This window comes from Arvicola amphibius, chromosome 6, assembly GCF_903992535.2.
Source record: "Arvicola amphibius chromosome 6, mArvAmp1.2, whole genome shotgun sequence".
NCBI classification, from domain to species: Eukaryota; Metazoa; Chordata; class Mammalia; order Rodentia; family Cricetidae; genus Arvicola; species Arvicola amphibius.
The window spans coordinates 48,490,360-48,504,644 of record NC_052052.2 but is presented as its reverse complement, the minus strand read 5'-3'; the positions used below and the strand labels follow the sequence as shown (position 1 = coordinate 48,504,644).

Genomic DNA, 14,285 nt, shown 5'->3' with positions numbered 1-14,285 from the left:
TATCCCTTGGATAAGGCAAGCCCCAAGTTCCCAGCTCCGAATACCTGAATTAGCTTAGTGGAAAAGAAACGAAGGAAGAAACATTAAGGGTATGGAGAGTTTGCCTGTACTCTCTACATTATGTTCCAAGGAGATACTGCTATAGTGACAGTCACCATATCAAAATTCCAAGCCAATGGGAAACAGGTCTGACCTTACCTGTTCTGTGTCAGCTGGATAAGGCTACAGGCGCTTATCAACTGAGAGATAAGATAGAAGAAACTGTCCTTTCTCTCTGGAGAGTCAATCAGCAAGCAGAGAGAGGGGAGTGATGCTTACAGGACGGATTACACTGGGCAAAAGATCCACCCCTGGGGCCATCCTGAACACTACTTGCAAGAAGTTGGTTGTAAAGATCACTTCACAAAACACCATTTCACACCACCAGGAAGAACCAAATATTCTTTAAGATTTGGTGAGGACACGGGAAAAGAAGGTAAAAATCAGCAGAATTTGATGATAGGACATCTGACTGACCTGTCAGACTGAGGAGACCAGCAACGGTGACACAGACAGCAAGGCTGCTGCAAAGACAGCACAGCCATTAAAATGCTTGCCACCCAAGAACCTGAGTTTGACCCCAGCATCCACGTAAGAAGCTGGGTGTCTCTTCAGTTTGTTGTGAGATTACATCTCCTGGGAATGGCAGAAGCTACACCATAAAGTCTCACCAACATGACTGCCTAAACATGACCTGAACAAGTACAGCAAGAGACTTGCTAAAGAGGATGGGGAGAGCTCATGGGGCTCAACCCTACACAAAGGACTACAGCAACTAAGGAAGGCTGGGAATAGGAGAAGTCTTCCCCAGGGAAGAACACACCAATTAGTTATCCAGTATCCAATGGTCAGCCCTGAAAACATACAAACAAGTAGCATTATACAGACTAAGTTGTATTTATGCATTTACAAATATGTATGTATGTAATAATAATTAATGTAGCACAAATTCTAATTGGTTTTAATAATAAAAACCCAGAGAGAGAGATAGGGGTTAATGCAATGTAGCACAAATTCTAATTGGTTTTAATAATAAAAACCCAGAGAGAGAGATAGGGGTTAATGCTATCAGATCAGAGAAGCAGAGCAGCCAGTCACTAGTTCTTACCTCTACTGAATTCTCAGACCAAGGGGGAGATCCTGTCCCATCGAATCCTCTGACTGAATCCTCAGACTGAATGCCTGAGTTTCTATCTTCTCCCACCTTACATTCCTCTCTCTGCCCAGCAATATCCCTTCCTGTCTCCACCTCCCTAGTGATGGAATTAAAGCCATGTGACTCCCAAATACTGGGATTAAAAGTATGAGCCCCACTACCAGTCTCTGTTTCTCTTTGGGACTAGATCAATCTCGTGTAGAACCATGGTAGCCTTAAACTCACTGAGAGATCTGTCTGTCTCTGTCTCTGGAGTGCTGGGATTAAAGGTGTGTGCCACCACTGCCTGGCCTCTATAGCTAACAAGTGGCTTAGCTCTGCACTTTGATCTTCAGGCAAGCTTTATTTGTTAGATCACAAACAAAATATTACCACAAATTAATGAAAAAAAAGTCGTGGATTTGAAAGAGAGCAAGGATGGGTATATGGGAGAGTTTGAAGGGAAGAAAGGGAAGGGGTGAAATGACATGATAATTATACTATAATCTCAAAACATAAAAAAAAGTTAGGCTGGGCATGCCAGCATACACCTATAATCTGATTGGTAGTCTAGCCAAATTAGAGTTCCAACTTCAACAATAGACCTTGTCTCAAAAAAACGCATGGGAAGCAACTGAAAATGACACCTGACATTGACCTCTGGCCTCTACATATGTACACAGACAGAAAAAAGACAAGGACACACAGGCAGGTGGGCACACACATACGGGTGAGGGCTGAGGACTTTGTTCCCATGGAGGGTGCTCCACTCATACAACAGACAAATTTGGGAGCTAAAGGGGCAAGAAAGAGAGCAAGGGGTAAGAGAGGGGAAATAAAAATATTCAGATTGACAAGCAATCAAAATTATACTCCACACAGAAAATTCTAAGAAGAACCCATGATTTATCAAGGTCCTAGGCTAGTACTTCAGGACTCAAAAGCAACAGTTACTTATATATTCTAGCAATGAAAACCCAATTTTTAAAAAATTCTTTGCATGATAACATCCAAAACAAAAATAGTTTAAAATAAATTTACCAAAAGAACATGATGAGAAGAGTAAGCCCAAAAGAAGACAGAGGTGGCGGCCTATTCACTGAAGACTCCTGCTGAGAGGAAGCTACACAAGAGCCTGGGAAATGGGCTTAGTAGAGTATCTGCCTAGCATGAGGCTCTGGGTTCCACCCCTAGCACCATGCATACTTGAAATCCCAGCACTCAGGAAGTGGAGGCAAGATTGGAAGTTCAAGGTTGTCTTGACTATACAGCAAACTCAAAGTCAGCCTGGGCAAATGAGATGCTGTGTCAAAACAAAACGACATCCCATTTAGGACCAAGCACTACACCATCACCTATTCTCTTCAACCGGATCACCCCTCCCAAGGTGGAGAAACAGCAACGAAGAGGAGAAAAGAACACAAGAGCCAAAGGATGGGGAGATGCAAAGAAAACAGACATCTTCTGGACTTGGCATGGCCACCACACTCACGAACCCACTGCAGCTGTGGTTTATCTGTACAAAGCCTGCAGAGCCCACCAACACCCATCATGGATGGGGGAGGGGTCTGAGGGTGCGTTATTTTCAGTGTTAAAGTCGCTGCTAAGTGGTCCTTGCTCCCCTTGCTCCAGTAAATAACATCTTAACCCACATTCACAAACGGAGCCCTAATTAAATTCAATATATCAAACACACACACATACACACACACTCACACACCATGAAAAGAGGAGTGCTTGTTGGAAATAAAACATTTCATCAGGAGAGAGAAGGGAATGTGGGACAGAGAACAAATAAAAATCATGTAGGCAGGCAAAGCACTCATACACATAAAATAATATAAATCTAAAAAAAATTTCTCTGAAGAATTAAAACCAAGTGTTCAAACAAGTCAGTACAGAAATGTACAGAGGCACGTTCACAATGGCCAAAAACAGATACCAAAAGTTCATTAGCTTATGGAAAAACAAAATGTGCTACATAAAATGGATTATTTAAACATAAAAAGTAAAAATGGCAATATGTACTACAGTATAAAAAAACATGAAAACATTATGCTAACTTTTAAAAGTCACATACAGAAAGACCACATGCTACATAACTCCATTTATGTGAAATGTTCAAAAAAGGAAAATACAGAGATATAAAAAGTAGATCAGTGTTACCTAAGGTTTTGAGTAGAAATGGAGACTGACTAAAAACTGGCACAAAGCATATTTCAGGGTGATGGAAATACTCTAAAAGTGGATGATGGTTTCATAACCATAAATTTACTAAAAATCATTCACTTACATTAAATAAATAATGTTTTATGGCATGTAAAAGATACCTGAATAGGGACAATGAGAAGTCTCCTAGGGTAAAAAGACTTGCCATGAGCGTGTGAAAGTTCAGCCCAGAACCCACATTGGAAGGAGAGACCTAAATACAGAAAGTTGTTCTCTGACCTCCACATATGCAACATGGTGTGTGTATGTGTGTGTGTGTGTGTGTGTGTGTGTGTGTGTGTGTGTGTGCACTAAAAAATAAAGTTAAATTAAATATATCCACAAAGCTAGGTTTTTGTGGCTAGGGTTTCTCTGAGCAGCTAAGGAAAGGGTATCAATCAAAAAAATTTTTTAAAAAGGTGTGGTGGGGGAGGGTTGGAAAGAGAAGAGCTAGTGCAGAGTGACAGAGACAGTTGGGGCCATGAGACATACACCACTCTCCCTGGATCTTTAGCAGAAATTATGGCAGTTATCCAAGAGCTAATAGAAATGAGAGGGCTAGTTCAGTTTCCTGTGTCCTGAGTGCATGTGTATGAGAAAGCCAAAATCCAAACACGAAAACCTTCCTGTGAAGGTTATGGAAGGTCACTATGGCAATGTGAATGAGAATGGTCCCCACGGGTTCATATGTTTGAATGCTTGGTCCCCAGTTAGTAGAACTATGTGGGAAGGATTAGGAGGTGTGGCCTTGTTTGCAGAGGTGTCTCCTTGGGGGTAGGCTTTGAGGCTTCAAAAACCCATGTCATTCCCAGTCTTGCACTCTCTCACTGCCTCCATCTTAAACATCAGGATGCAAGCTCTCAGCTCCTCTCTAGCACCATGCCTGCCTGCCACCACACTCCCCACCATGACGATCAGGAACTAACTCTCTGAAACTGTAAACCAGCCCCCAGTTAAATGCTTCCTTTTATAAGCTGCCTTGGTCATGGTATCTCTTCACAGCAATAGAACAGTAACTAAGATCTGCATTTAGGTCTGAGCTAGGCTTTTCAAAAATTAAGTGACAGGGACCCCACAGCCAGCTAACGTCAAGTTATGATGGTATTGTGGAATAATCCTTTACACTGTTTGAAGGTGTGTCACCATGATTGATTTAATAAAAAGCTAAACGGTCAATAGCTAAGCAGCAGGTATAGGCAGGACTTCTGGACTGAGAGAGCTCTGGGAAGAAGAAAGGTGGGGCCACCAGCCAGAAGCAGAGAGAGAGAAAAAGAGGTAGAAGCCACAAGTCACCTGGCGACACACAGACAAATAGAAATGGGTTAATTTAAGTTTAATAGCTGGTGGGTCAAGCCTAAGCTATAGGCCAAGCTCTCACAATAATGTCGGGGGGAGGGGGGTTGTGAGCTGGCGGTGCAAAGGAAAATCTGCCTACACAATGGTTATCTTTGAATTTCACCAGTTCCACTTAAATTTAAGGAAGAATATGGGACAATTAAGATGATTACTTTGGAGGCCAGGGAAATGGCTAAGTTAGAAAGCTTGTTACCAAGATGAGGACTGGGGTTCAGATCCCCAGCACCCACATAAATTCCACATGAAGGTGGGCATGGAGAAAACCCTACCTCAATAAATAAGTAGAAGGTGATCAACAAAAACACCAAACATCAATCTTGGCCATGTGCACACTCACACACAAAAGTAAATTAGGAAAATGTTGAAGTTCATGTGTGTGTATGTATTTGTATATGTGAAAGCATTTGTACATATATGTTCCTGTGGAGGTCAAAGGCCAACCTTGGGTGTCATTCCTCAGGTACCATCCGCCTTGTTTTATGAGATGAGGGTCTCTCATAGACTTGAAGCTCCCTGATTAAGCCATACCGGCTGGCCAGGGCACCCCAGGGATCAAACTGTCTCCAACTCCCCAGCTCTGGGTACTTACACACACTGCTACACTAGCTTATGTATAAGGGTTTTGGAGAACAAACTTGCAACTCGCCTGAGCCATCTCCCTGGCCAGAATTAACTGAGGAGCGTCTGTCATCTTGGTATGACTAGCGCTCTCACCTTCCTTCCTTCCTTAGAAACCTCTTGCTTGTAATGAACTTACACCCTGAGATTCAAGAGGGGCTGACATCGTTCATTACACCTCCCTCCAAGCCAGTAAAAGGGGCAAGGAACCCAGGACTGATCGACTCTTCTACATTCCTAAACACAGCAACTGGTTCAAGGAACCACATACACCTGAAGCAGACAGGAAACTGAACACCTGGTAGAAGTGGAGCCTACAACTGTCAAATCTCATTGCAAGCATTTTGGTTTCAGTTTTTGTGCAAAATCTAAGATACAAAGATAGCAGACCTGTATCCCCTAATCCAGTCATCAATTTATAAGAGTGAGCACTTTGTGATGAGCTTCTATAATTGCAATTTTAAAAACTCCTTTGGGGGGGGGAGAGGGAGAGAGAGGGAGAGAGAGGGAGAGTGAAAAAGTAACAAGACAGGAGCTGGAGAGATGGCTCGGCGGTTAAGAGCACTGACTTCTTCCAGGGGACCCAGGTGGCGGCTCACAACTGTCTGTAACTCCAGTTCCAGGGAACCCAACACCCTCACACAGACATAAAAAGAGGCAAAACACCAATGCACCTAAGTAAATTCTTAAAAGAAAAGGAAAAACAACAAGACATCCCAAGTGGCTGCCAAAAAGCCCAAATGACACAACAAAGCAGGATTTAACCCTGGAGCCTGAGCTGCTTAAAACAGGAGAAAACTGGATTGTAGGTAAGTACACTTCCGGCAAAATCCAACTGAACCGAGAAGTCTTGCTCTGTCCACAAATGCTCTCCCAGGTTCTTTGTGAGGCAGCAGCCAGGAAGACACACCCTCACCTTCCAACACTCCTCACCTCTCTGAACAGTACCTACCTCCCCTTCTTCCTGATGCCCTGGGATTGTACTTCCCAAACAAAGCTCAATCCTTAGCCTCTGTTTCTAGGGAATAAAGTCTGAAAGAATTTCTTTAAAAAAAAAATCATCTCTCAGTAATTGTCTGGCTCAAAAGTGAAACACAGAATGCTTTGCCTTTGAGCTCACAAACCTAACAAGAACACTCAACATTAATACAAAGTTAAACACCAATAGTAATAACCACACAGTAATAAAAGTTAATGAACATCATCCCATCACTACAGCAAGACACCAAAGTTTTCTTTGGACTCGCTTTCAGAAGTTCTAGTCCATGCCAACAGCCCCATTCCTTTAGGCCCATAGTAGGTAACACATCATGGGGTATAGACATGGCAGAGCAAACTTGGTCTTTATGACCACAAAGCAAAAGGAAAGAGGAATAGGCGAGGGCCCTTAAGTCAGTGCTATGCTTCTGATGACCTACAGACCTCTTAAAGACCTCTTAAGGGTCTGTAGGTTCCAGCTCTTAAAAGTCCCATCAACTTCCCAAAAGCCACCTGGGGACCACATGTTACCATACAGGCCTTTGGGACTTATTATGATCCGACTACAGAGCAAAATACACATACATACATACATACATAAGATTTTAAAGTTACTAACAGCTGAAAAATAATAAACTTTTGTAATTCCCAGAAAATACAACTATATATGTAGAAATTATCAAAGAATCTACAGCTGTGCTTTATTATCAACAAGAGTTTAGTGAGATATAGCTGGTTATAAAGTTGTTGGATACTTAGAAATAAAGATGACTAAAGACAAGCAAGGACCTCACAGAAAACCATGGCGCTTTTTTCTGTGATAACTGAAGGGAGAGGCTACGGTTTGCAAACAGTATTAAAAGACTATCATTTTCCACCAAACTGATGTGCAAGTCCAATGTAACCCCAACACAAGTCTAACAGGGTATAGATGGGAAGTTTTTTGGGTTTTTGTTTTGTTTTATTCTAGAGGAGTGAGATATAATGTAAAATTTATATAGACTTTCAAAGGGCTAAATGAAACCAACATACTTTAAAAAGAAAAAAAAAAAGAGGGACTAACCGTTCTACTAAATCCTGAAGGTAATAGAATTAAAATCACTATGACTGGTTAAAAGACACCCAACCAGATCTACGGAACAAAATCAGACTTTACGGCAGAGGTGAAAGTTACAAATCCATTCCATTCCGATATTAAGTCAGGTGGAATACAAACCTCAGCTCAGGTTTGGGTTGATACAGGCAATGTCTGTCTCAGGATAAGGAGAGATTTCTTATGCAAGAGCCATAAGGTACTGGGGTTGAATTGAGTTCAGTTCGGAAGAATGTCTAGCGTACAGGAAACCCTGGGTTTGATCTCCAACAGCCCATAAACTGGACATAGTAGCCTGTAATCCCAGCCCTCAGGAGGTAGAGGCAAAAAGATCAGAAGTGCAAAGACAGGTCAACATCCACTACATAGGCCAACCGGGACTACATGGGATCCTGTCTCGAAAAACAAGCAAGCAAACAAACAAATATAAAGTAATAACCATAACAACATAAACATAAAGTAACAACAAAAAAACACAAGGAGCATTAAAACTAGGAACTTGGTTTTCAAGAACTTCCCCAGAAAGAATGAGAAATAACTCATAATGGGGTGTTACAATACAAATAATCAATAAACGATTAGGACACTGGCTGTATGCAAAGTTCCCACACAAAATCACAAAGGAAAATATGGAGAGGGAATGGCCACAAAGATTTAAATAAGCAATTTAAACAAAACAAGGCATTCAAATGGTCAATAAACAAACAAAGCAAGGCTCAACTTCATTAATAATTCAGTAAATAAAAATTAAAACTTTACAATGCACTAGCATCACGAATCCGAAACACTGACAACACTGAAAACCCAACAGCAACTATGGGGAGCAACACTGTGCCGGGGCGGAAATCTCCACCATCACCTTAGACAACAGCTAAGACTCGCCTAATAAACCCGGTGATAAATAAAACTGCTACAAATAACAATAAATATCTCTCAACCAGGAACTCAGTAGTCCTTAGAGCAGAGGTTCTCAACTTGTGGGTCACAATCGATCCTTTGGGAGTCAGGTTGAAAGACCCTTTCATAGGGACAACCCTGCATTATCAGATATTTACATTACAATTCATAACAGTAGTAAAATTACAGTTATGAAGTAGCAATGAAATAGCTTTATGATCGGGGTCACCACAACCTGAGGAATTGTATTAAAGGGTTGTACCATTAGGAAGGTTGAGAACCACAGCCCTAAAGGAACTTATGCATAGATGGGTCCCAGAATACACATGCTGTCTAGTAGTCAGAAACTGCATCACGGCGTACTTATACAATAAAACACACTACAAAACCACAAAAATGAATGAACTTTAACTGCGATCATGAATGAATGACACAATAAAATTTTAGCAAAAGCAGGAGAGTAAAGGAAAAAACATGCAATAAATACTGCTCAAATACCTTCAAAAGCGGAAAAGAAAAACCATATTGCTTAGAAATGCATGCATAGGTGATAAGAAGAAAACACAAAGTGAAGCAGAGTGGGCTGGAATAATCTGAGAATGGGCAAGATCTTCCTTGTTTGTTTGAAATTTTTAAGTTATACTTTTACAGTTTCTTTAGGAAGGGGTGCGTGCATGTGCCACAGCAGCAAGATGTTTAAAGAAAGATTTATCACAACAGCTGTGAGATGGCACAGCAGATAAAGGTACTTGCCACCAACCTGGCCCTGAGTTAGAACCCTGGGACCCACATGGTAGAAGGAGAGAACTGACTTCTGCAAGTTGTCTTCTGATCCCCACATGCATGACAGTACATAGCATGCACACACACATATACACACATGACACACATACTAAATATATCTTCTATTTTTAAAAAATGAGGCATACAAAAAAATTTTAAGTAATATAAATCACAAATGAAAACAAGCACAACAGAATAGTTATAGCTGTGGTTTATAGTACCACAGCGATAGTTATCATACAGTGGAAATACCTCTGACTGGAGAGCAAGGGGTAAACTAGAGGATGAGTCAACAAGAGACCAGATTACAGAGAACCTTAGGACACAAGGGAATGTTTGGACTCCCCACTGTCAGAAAACTATTCCGATTAAAGCTGTGCCTTGAGGAGCCTGCACCACAAGTGAGTAAGAGGGTGGAGAGACTGGGGCTGGGATTGCCTAGGGAGGTGTGGAAATAGGGCTGGACTGAGAAGGCAGGCAAACACTTCTTAAGTTTCAGCATCTACATGGCACTAGATTTGAACAGTCAAGACCAGAGCTAGCAGTATATATTGTTTACTTCATTCTTTTCCAAAAATTAGACTGTAAGATTCGTGTATTATTGTAACTGAAGTTCACTTGCTTTGTTACTTTATAGCAAGTCAAGGGGAGGAAGGAGGCAGATAGGAGATCCAGGAGAGGGCCCAGCTCCTGAAATCAGTGCTAAGGCAGGAGAAAGGTCAAAAGTTAACTCCAGATCTACAGCTCAGAACATGTAAACTAAGCTTGCTCACACAGCCTAAACTTTCCTCAGAGAAAGCAGGAAGCAGTCATGACGTTACCTGAGAGAACCGTAACTAGAAATGAAAAACCAATAATTGATGGACAGTTAGGAAGTCCAGACAACTCAGTAGGACTTCGTTTTGTACTGGGACAGGCATAGGAAGTTGTATGACAGAAGAGAAAGATCTCATCAAGGGGATAAAAATGATAGAACGGAAAGGGGAAAGTGTAGAGCCAAGATTCTCAAAAAGTGATCAGAAGTAGGCGTCAACATTCCAATGACACGTGGGGCCATCATCCCAGCACACGGTGGCTAAGGCAGGAAGATCAGGATTCAAAGCCAGCCTGGAGACTGTCTCAGAGAGAGGAAGAGAGGAATTTGGAGTGACTTCATCTGAAAGAAGATGGTAATAAAAGGAAACTCGGTCCTAGTCTCCCTCCAACATGTGGCTTAGAAGGTAGAAGGAGACTAGACTCTGAGCATTAAACATCTGTGAGCTACGGGCTGGGATGGAGATCAGCAGTACAGAGTGCCCACCTAACGCTCATGCTGCCCTGGGTTCAACAAAAACTAAGGATTTGTGAGGATAAGGTGAACAAAAGATCTGGGGAGTCTATAAACCCAAAGAGAAAAGTGGGTAGGGCAATTAACAACACATGGAACTAAAACAAGGCTGGGTCCCCAAAATCAGAACTACTAACACATAAGAGGTCACATTTGGGCTACTAAATAAGACTACATTCAGGCCTCCCCCCAAAAATGTTTTCATTAATTCTGCTTCTTGGCAAAAATTAAAATCAAAAGAGGAACAACAAGAAAATAAGCATAAAGTTGTGACATTAACTGTGGTGGTGGGGAAGACTACCATGAAAATATGATTCACAAAGAAAATACAAATAAAAAATATAGTAACTGGCTGGGCAGTGGTTGGCAGACGTCTGTAATCCCAGCACTTGGGAGGTAGAGGCAAGGAGATTTCTGGGAGTTTGAGGCCAGCCTCGTCTACAAAGCAAGTTCCAGGACAGCCAGAGCTGTTACACAGAGAAACCCTGTCTCAAAAGAGAGAGAAAGAGAAAAAGAGAGAGAAAGGGTTTGAATGACAATTTAGGCAATGACATCTCATCTGGAAAACAAAAACTAGTATTAGCAAATAAAAATTAGCCACTGATTTAAAAAAAAAGTAGCTAACATTTTTAATGCTCATGTGGCAGGCAGTTTCAAGGGTATTCATTCATTTAATTCTCCCACTAATTGTATGGGGGCTTTTGGAAACCAAAACAAGGAGACCTGATCAAACGTTCAGAACTGCCCAGCTATAATGAATGCAGTGTAGGCAGAGTTTCGGCCTGTGCAATTTGGCCCCCAAATCAATATTCTTTACTATGTTGTTGTTCCTCTCTAGGTTATATGGGTAAGAATCTAGTGAAAATGGGCACAAATGTCCATCCACTTGTTAAATATCAAGTCACTGGATAAAATGGTCCAAATGAAATCCTATAGCATTAATCTACAAATAGTTAATCTTCATAAATGCATAAGCCATGTCCTCAGAAAGGAGAAAGATCAGAGAAAAGACAAATTCTTGATATGGACAAAATGCATTGTGCTTGGCAAGGCTGAGCTGAGGTAAGTAGTCCGGTCAGGGATTCATGAATAAAGAACTTTCAAAAATCAGATCCCAGCCTCCAAAAATCAACAACACCCCATGCAAAGGGCTGAAAAAAGATCTCAGTGAGAAAAGCTGATTAGCACCGGTCTCAAAAAGATTTCTGGACCATCATGAACCTTTTTTTCCTAACGTATCACATGGCAGAAGGTTTTTACAGAGCAATGAATTTCATATATGCATACATTATGGAAAAGACTGTCACTCTGAAGAAAAGGTCCTAAGCCTCATTTCATAAAGACTGCAAAAATGAAAGAGCTCTATTTACTAAGCAATTACTGCACACAAGGCTTCATGCTAAGCATCTGAGAGATACTGGTTTCTTTAACCTCACAGCAGCCCTCCGAGGAGAGTCCTACAACTATAACCATTTGCAGGGCCAGTGGGAATGGAGTCAAGAAACTGCTCAAATCTATGCAATGAGTAGCAGCACCAGGCTGCCAACCCCGATCCATCCCCACACATTGTCCTGTTTCCACTGGCAGGGAACTCAAAGGCACAGCTATCAATCTTTCCCAAGGATTACTTAGGAAACTCGGTAACATGGAGGACAGTTCACTCCTAACAGCTAATTACCAATTACATACAGCACTCTGTCCCTGCTTTGCTGTCCAATCTACTTGCGGATGATTCTGGACTCTAGATCCTCAGTCTCTCCTGTGTCTCAAACCAGCACCAAAAGTCTAATGGATGTTTCCATTTAAATGACTTACAAGCCCTCAAAGCCAAGATGTCCAAACCTACATCATTTCCATCCAGTAGTCTCTCCCACTCTTAAACTGCGACCTCGCTGCATGGACCTCAGTGGCCCCTTCCATTCTCCAGCAGGCTGCCCAGTTAGAGAGCTGCACGGCCCCCTCTTCCTCAACTTCCATGTCCAATTCATCCCTCATCATTGCCACGACTACCCAAGTGTCCCTCTTGCAAGGGCACAGACTCTTCACTCCCCTGACTAGATTTTATACCTTTCAAGACTACCCTTACTTGTATTTGAGGCTGTTTCCACAACGGATTCTATTTTCTTTCTTGAGGCCAGTCCAGTTCCACCTGCTAACTCCATTCACAGACAAGAGGCATTGCCTTTCTGTCATCCCTTACCCTCAAAGGTGTGCTTGCTGTGTAAGACATAAACTCTAGCTCTATTTAAAAGAAATGTACACGATGTGCCCAATTAATGGTATGCCAAGAGCAACTGGGATTGGAAATAATAATATATAATAAATAATTATTCATTCCCAACCCCGATCACAAGTGTCTGGTGGCAGTATGGGTAATACACTATGTTAACTATACACTTTATACAAGACTGACCATTCATCATTCATGGTACTCTTAAAGCTAAGCACCGCTATTTACTAACTTTCAGATGGGACAACTTTCAGCAAGGTCCCGATTTAGAAAACAACACTCAGTATTTGACTTCACCTTAGTCTTCCAGCAGCACCCACGTTCCTAGGAACTTATTTCACCTCTTAAGAAGAAAATGAAAAACATGTCTTAAAACTCAAAATTAAAAAGAGACATTTTACACCTGATCTTGGCCAAAGGCGAGATGCAAAATGAGATGTTAGTTTTAAATGAAAAAAAATAAATAAATAAATAAACCCTTAATACTGTGGAGGTTCAGAAGCTAAAAATGCCTTTCTCTGACATATCCAAAAATTTTCTAGAAATGTCAACAAGCTAAAAAGACTCAGAACCACAGAAATAAAATACAACTGCCAAAAGAATTCACTTGAATGTTGTCTTTCTTTAAATATAAGTCACAGAAAAAAGGTTTTTACTGAAACAAGCAAACAAAAAAACTGCCTAGCGCCTTATCCATAAGAGCATTCCATAGTTAAACGCTACAAATACTATTTAATTTTTATCTGGACCCGGAGGTAAACTACTGGGAAACAGTATCCTGGGTGGGTGGCTTACTCCTAGGACTTGAACGCTAGGCCCATGCATAAAGCACAGTGCGGGTCGGGTCATCCATCTTTCCCTAAGGCGAGAGAAAGGGCGCCCACCCAGCCCACGGGGGGAAGCGGGGTGCCCCTGTGTCCCGCAGCCCGCAACTTTGCACTGCGGCCTTAGTGTGCGTGTGCGGGCGCGGGTGCAGAGCCGGCGGTGCAGACGGGGCACCCAGGGTGCTGTCAGCGGTGGCGGCGGGTGCGGGCGTGAGCGTCGTGGCCTCCTCGCCAGTTCCTTTTGTTGGGGCGCCGGGAGCCGGGGCGTGGGCGTGGAGCGCCGGAGCGGACTCCACTACGGACACAAAGAACCGCCGAGCTGGCTGCCGCACGCCCTGCGGGCCTGGCGACGCGCGGGCTGCAGGCCCCGGACCACGCCTGGCCAGGCCGGGGGGCCGCGCCACACCCACTCTCCCGCCTCCCGCCCCCCGCCCCCCCCCCAGACCCGGCCCGGTTCCCCGCCGCGTACCTGCTGATCTTCTGCGCGAAGGCGCGGCGCTCCGCCATGGCTGCGGCGGCGCGGGGCTGAGCGCGGGGCTGGGCGGCCTCCTTCCTCGCGCTCCCGCTCGCTCTCCCTCCCTCCCTCCCTCCCTCCCGCGCGCTCGCCCGTCGGCTCTCCGGACCCCACCGCGAGGCTGGGCCGGCCGCGGGAGCCCGGAACGAGGGTACCGTAATGCGCCGAGGAGGCGCGCACGAGGAACCGCTCTCCGCCCCCGCCCTCTCCCCAGCCTCCGCCCCGCGCGCCTATCCCGGCTGGAGGTCGGGTTAGGAGGCGGCTGTGCCTTCCCGGAGCCGAC

The 14,285-nt window shown here is 43.3% G+C and overlaps 1 protein-coding gene across 1 annotated transcript in view; it reads right to left on the bottom strand.

Annotated features, from left to right (window-relative positions):
- The window catches only part of Dock7 (dedicator of cytokinesis 7), a 187,348-nt gene extending 173,290 nt beyond the window's left edge, over positions 1–14,058 (bottom strand). Inside the window, exon 1 of the mRNA XM_038332904.1 lies at positions 13,958–14,058. Coding sequence (XP_038188832.1) covers positions 13,958–13,995 — 38 coding nt within the window. The 5' untranslated portion in view covers positions 13,996–14,058. The remainder of the gene's footprint in view (positions 1–13,957) is intronic.
- Positions 14,059–14,285: the final 227 nt, after the last annotated feature.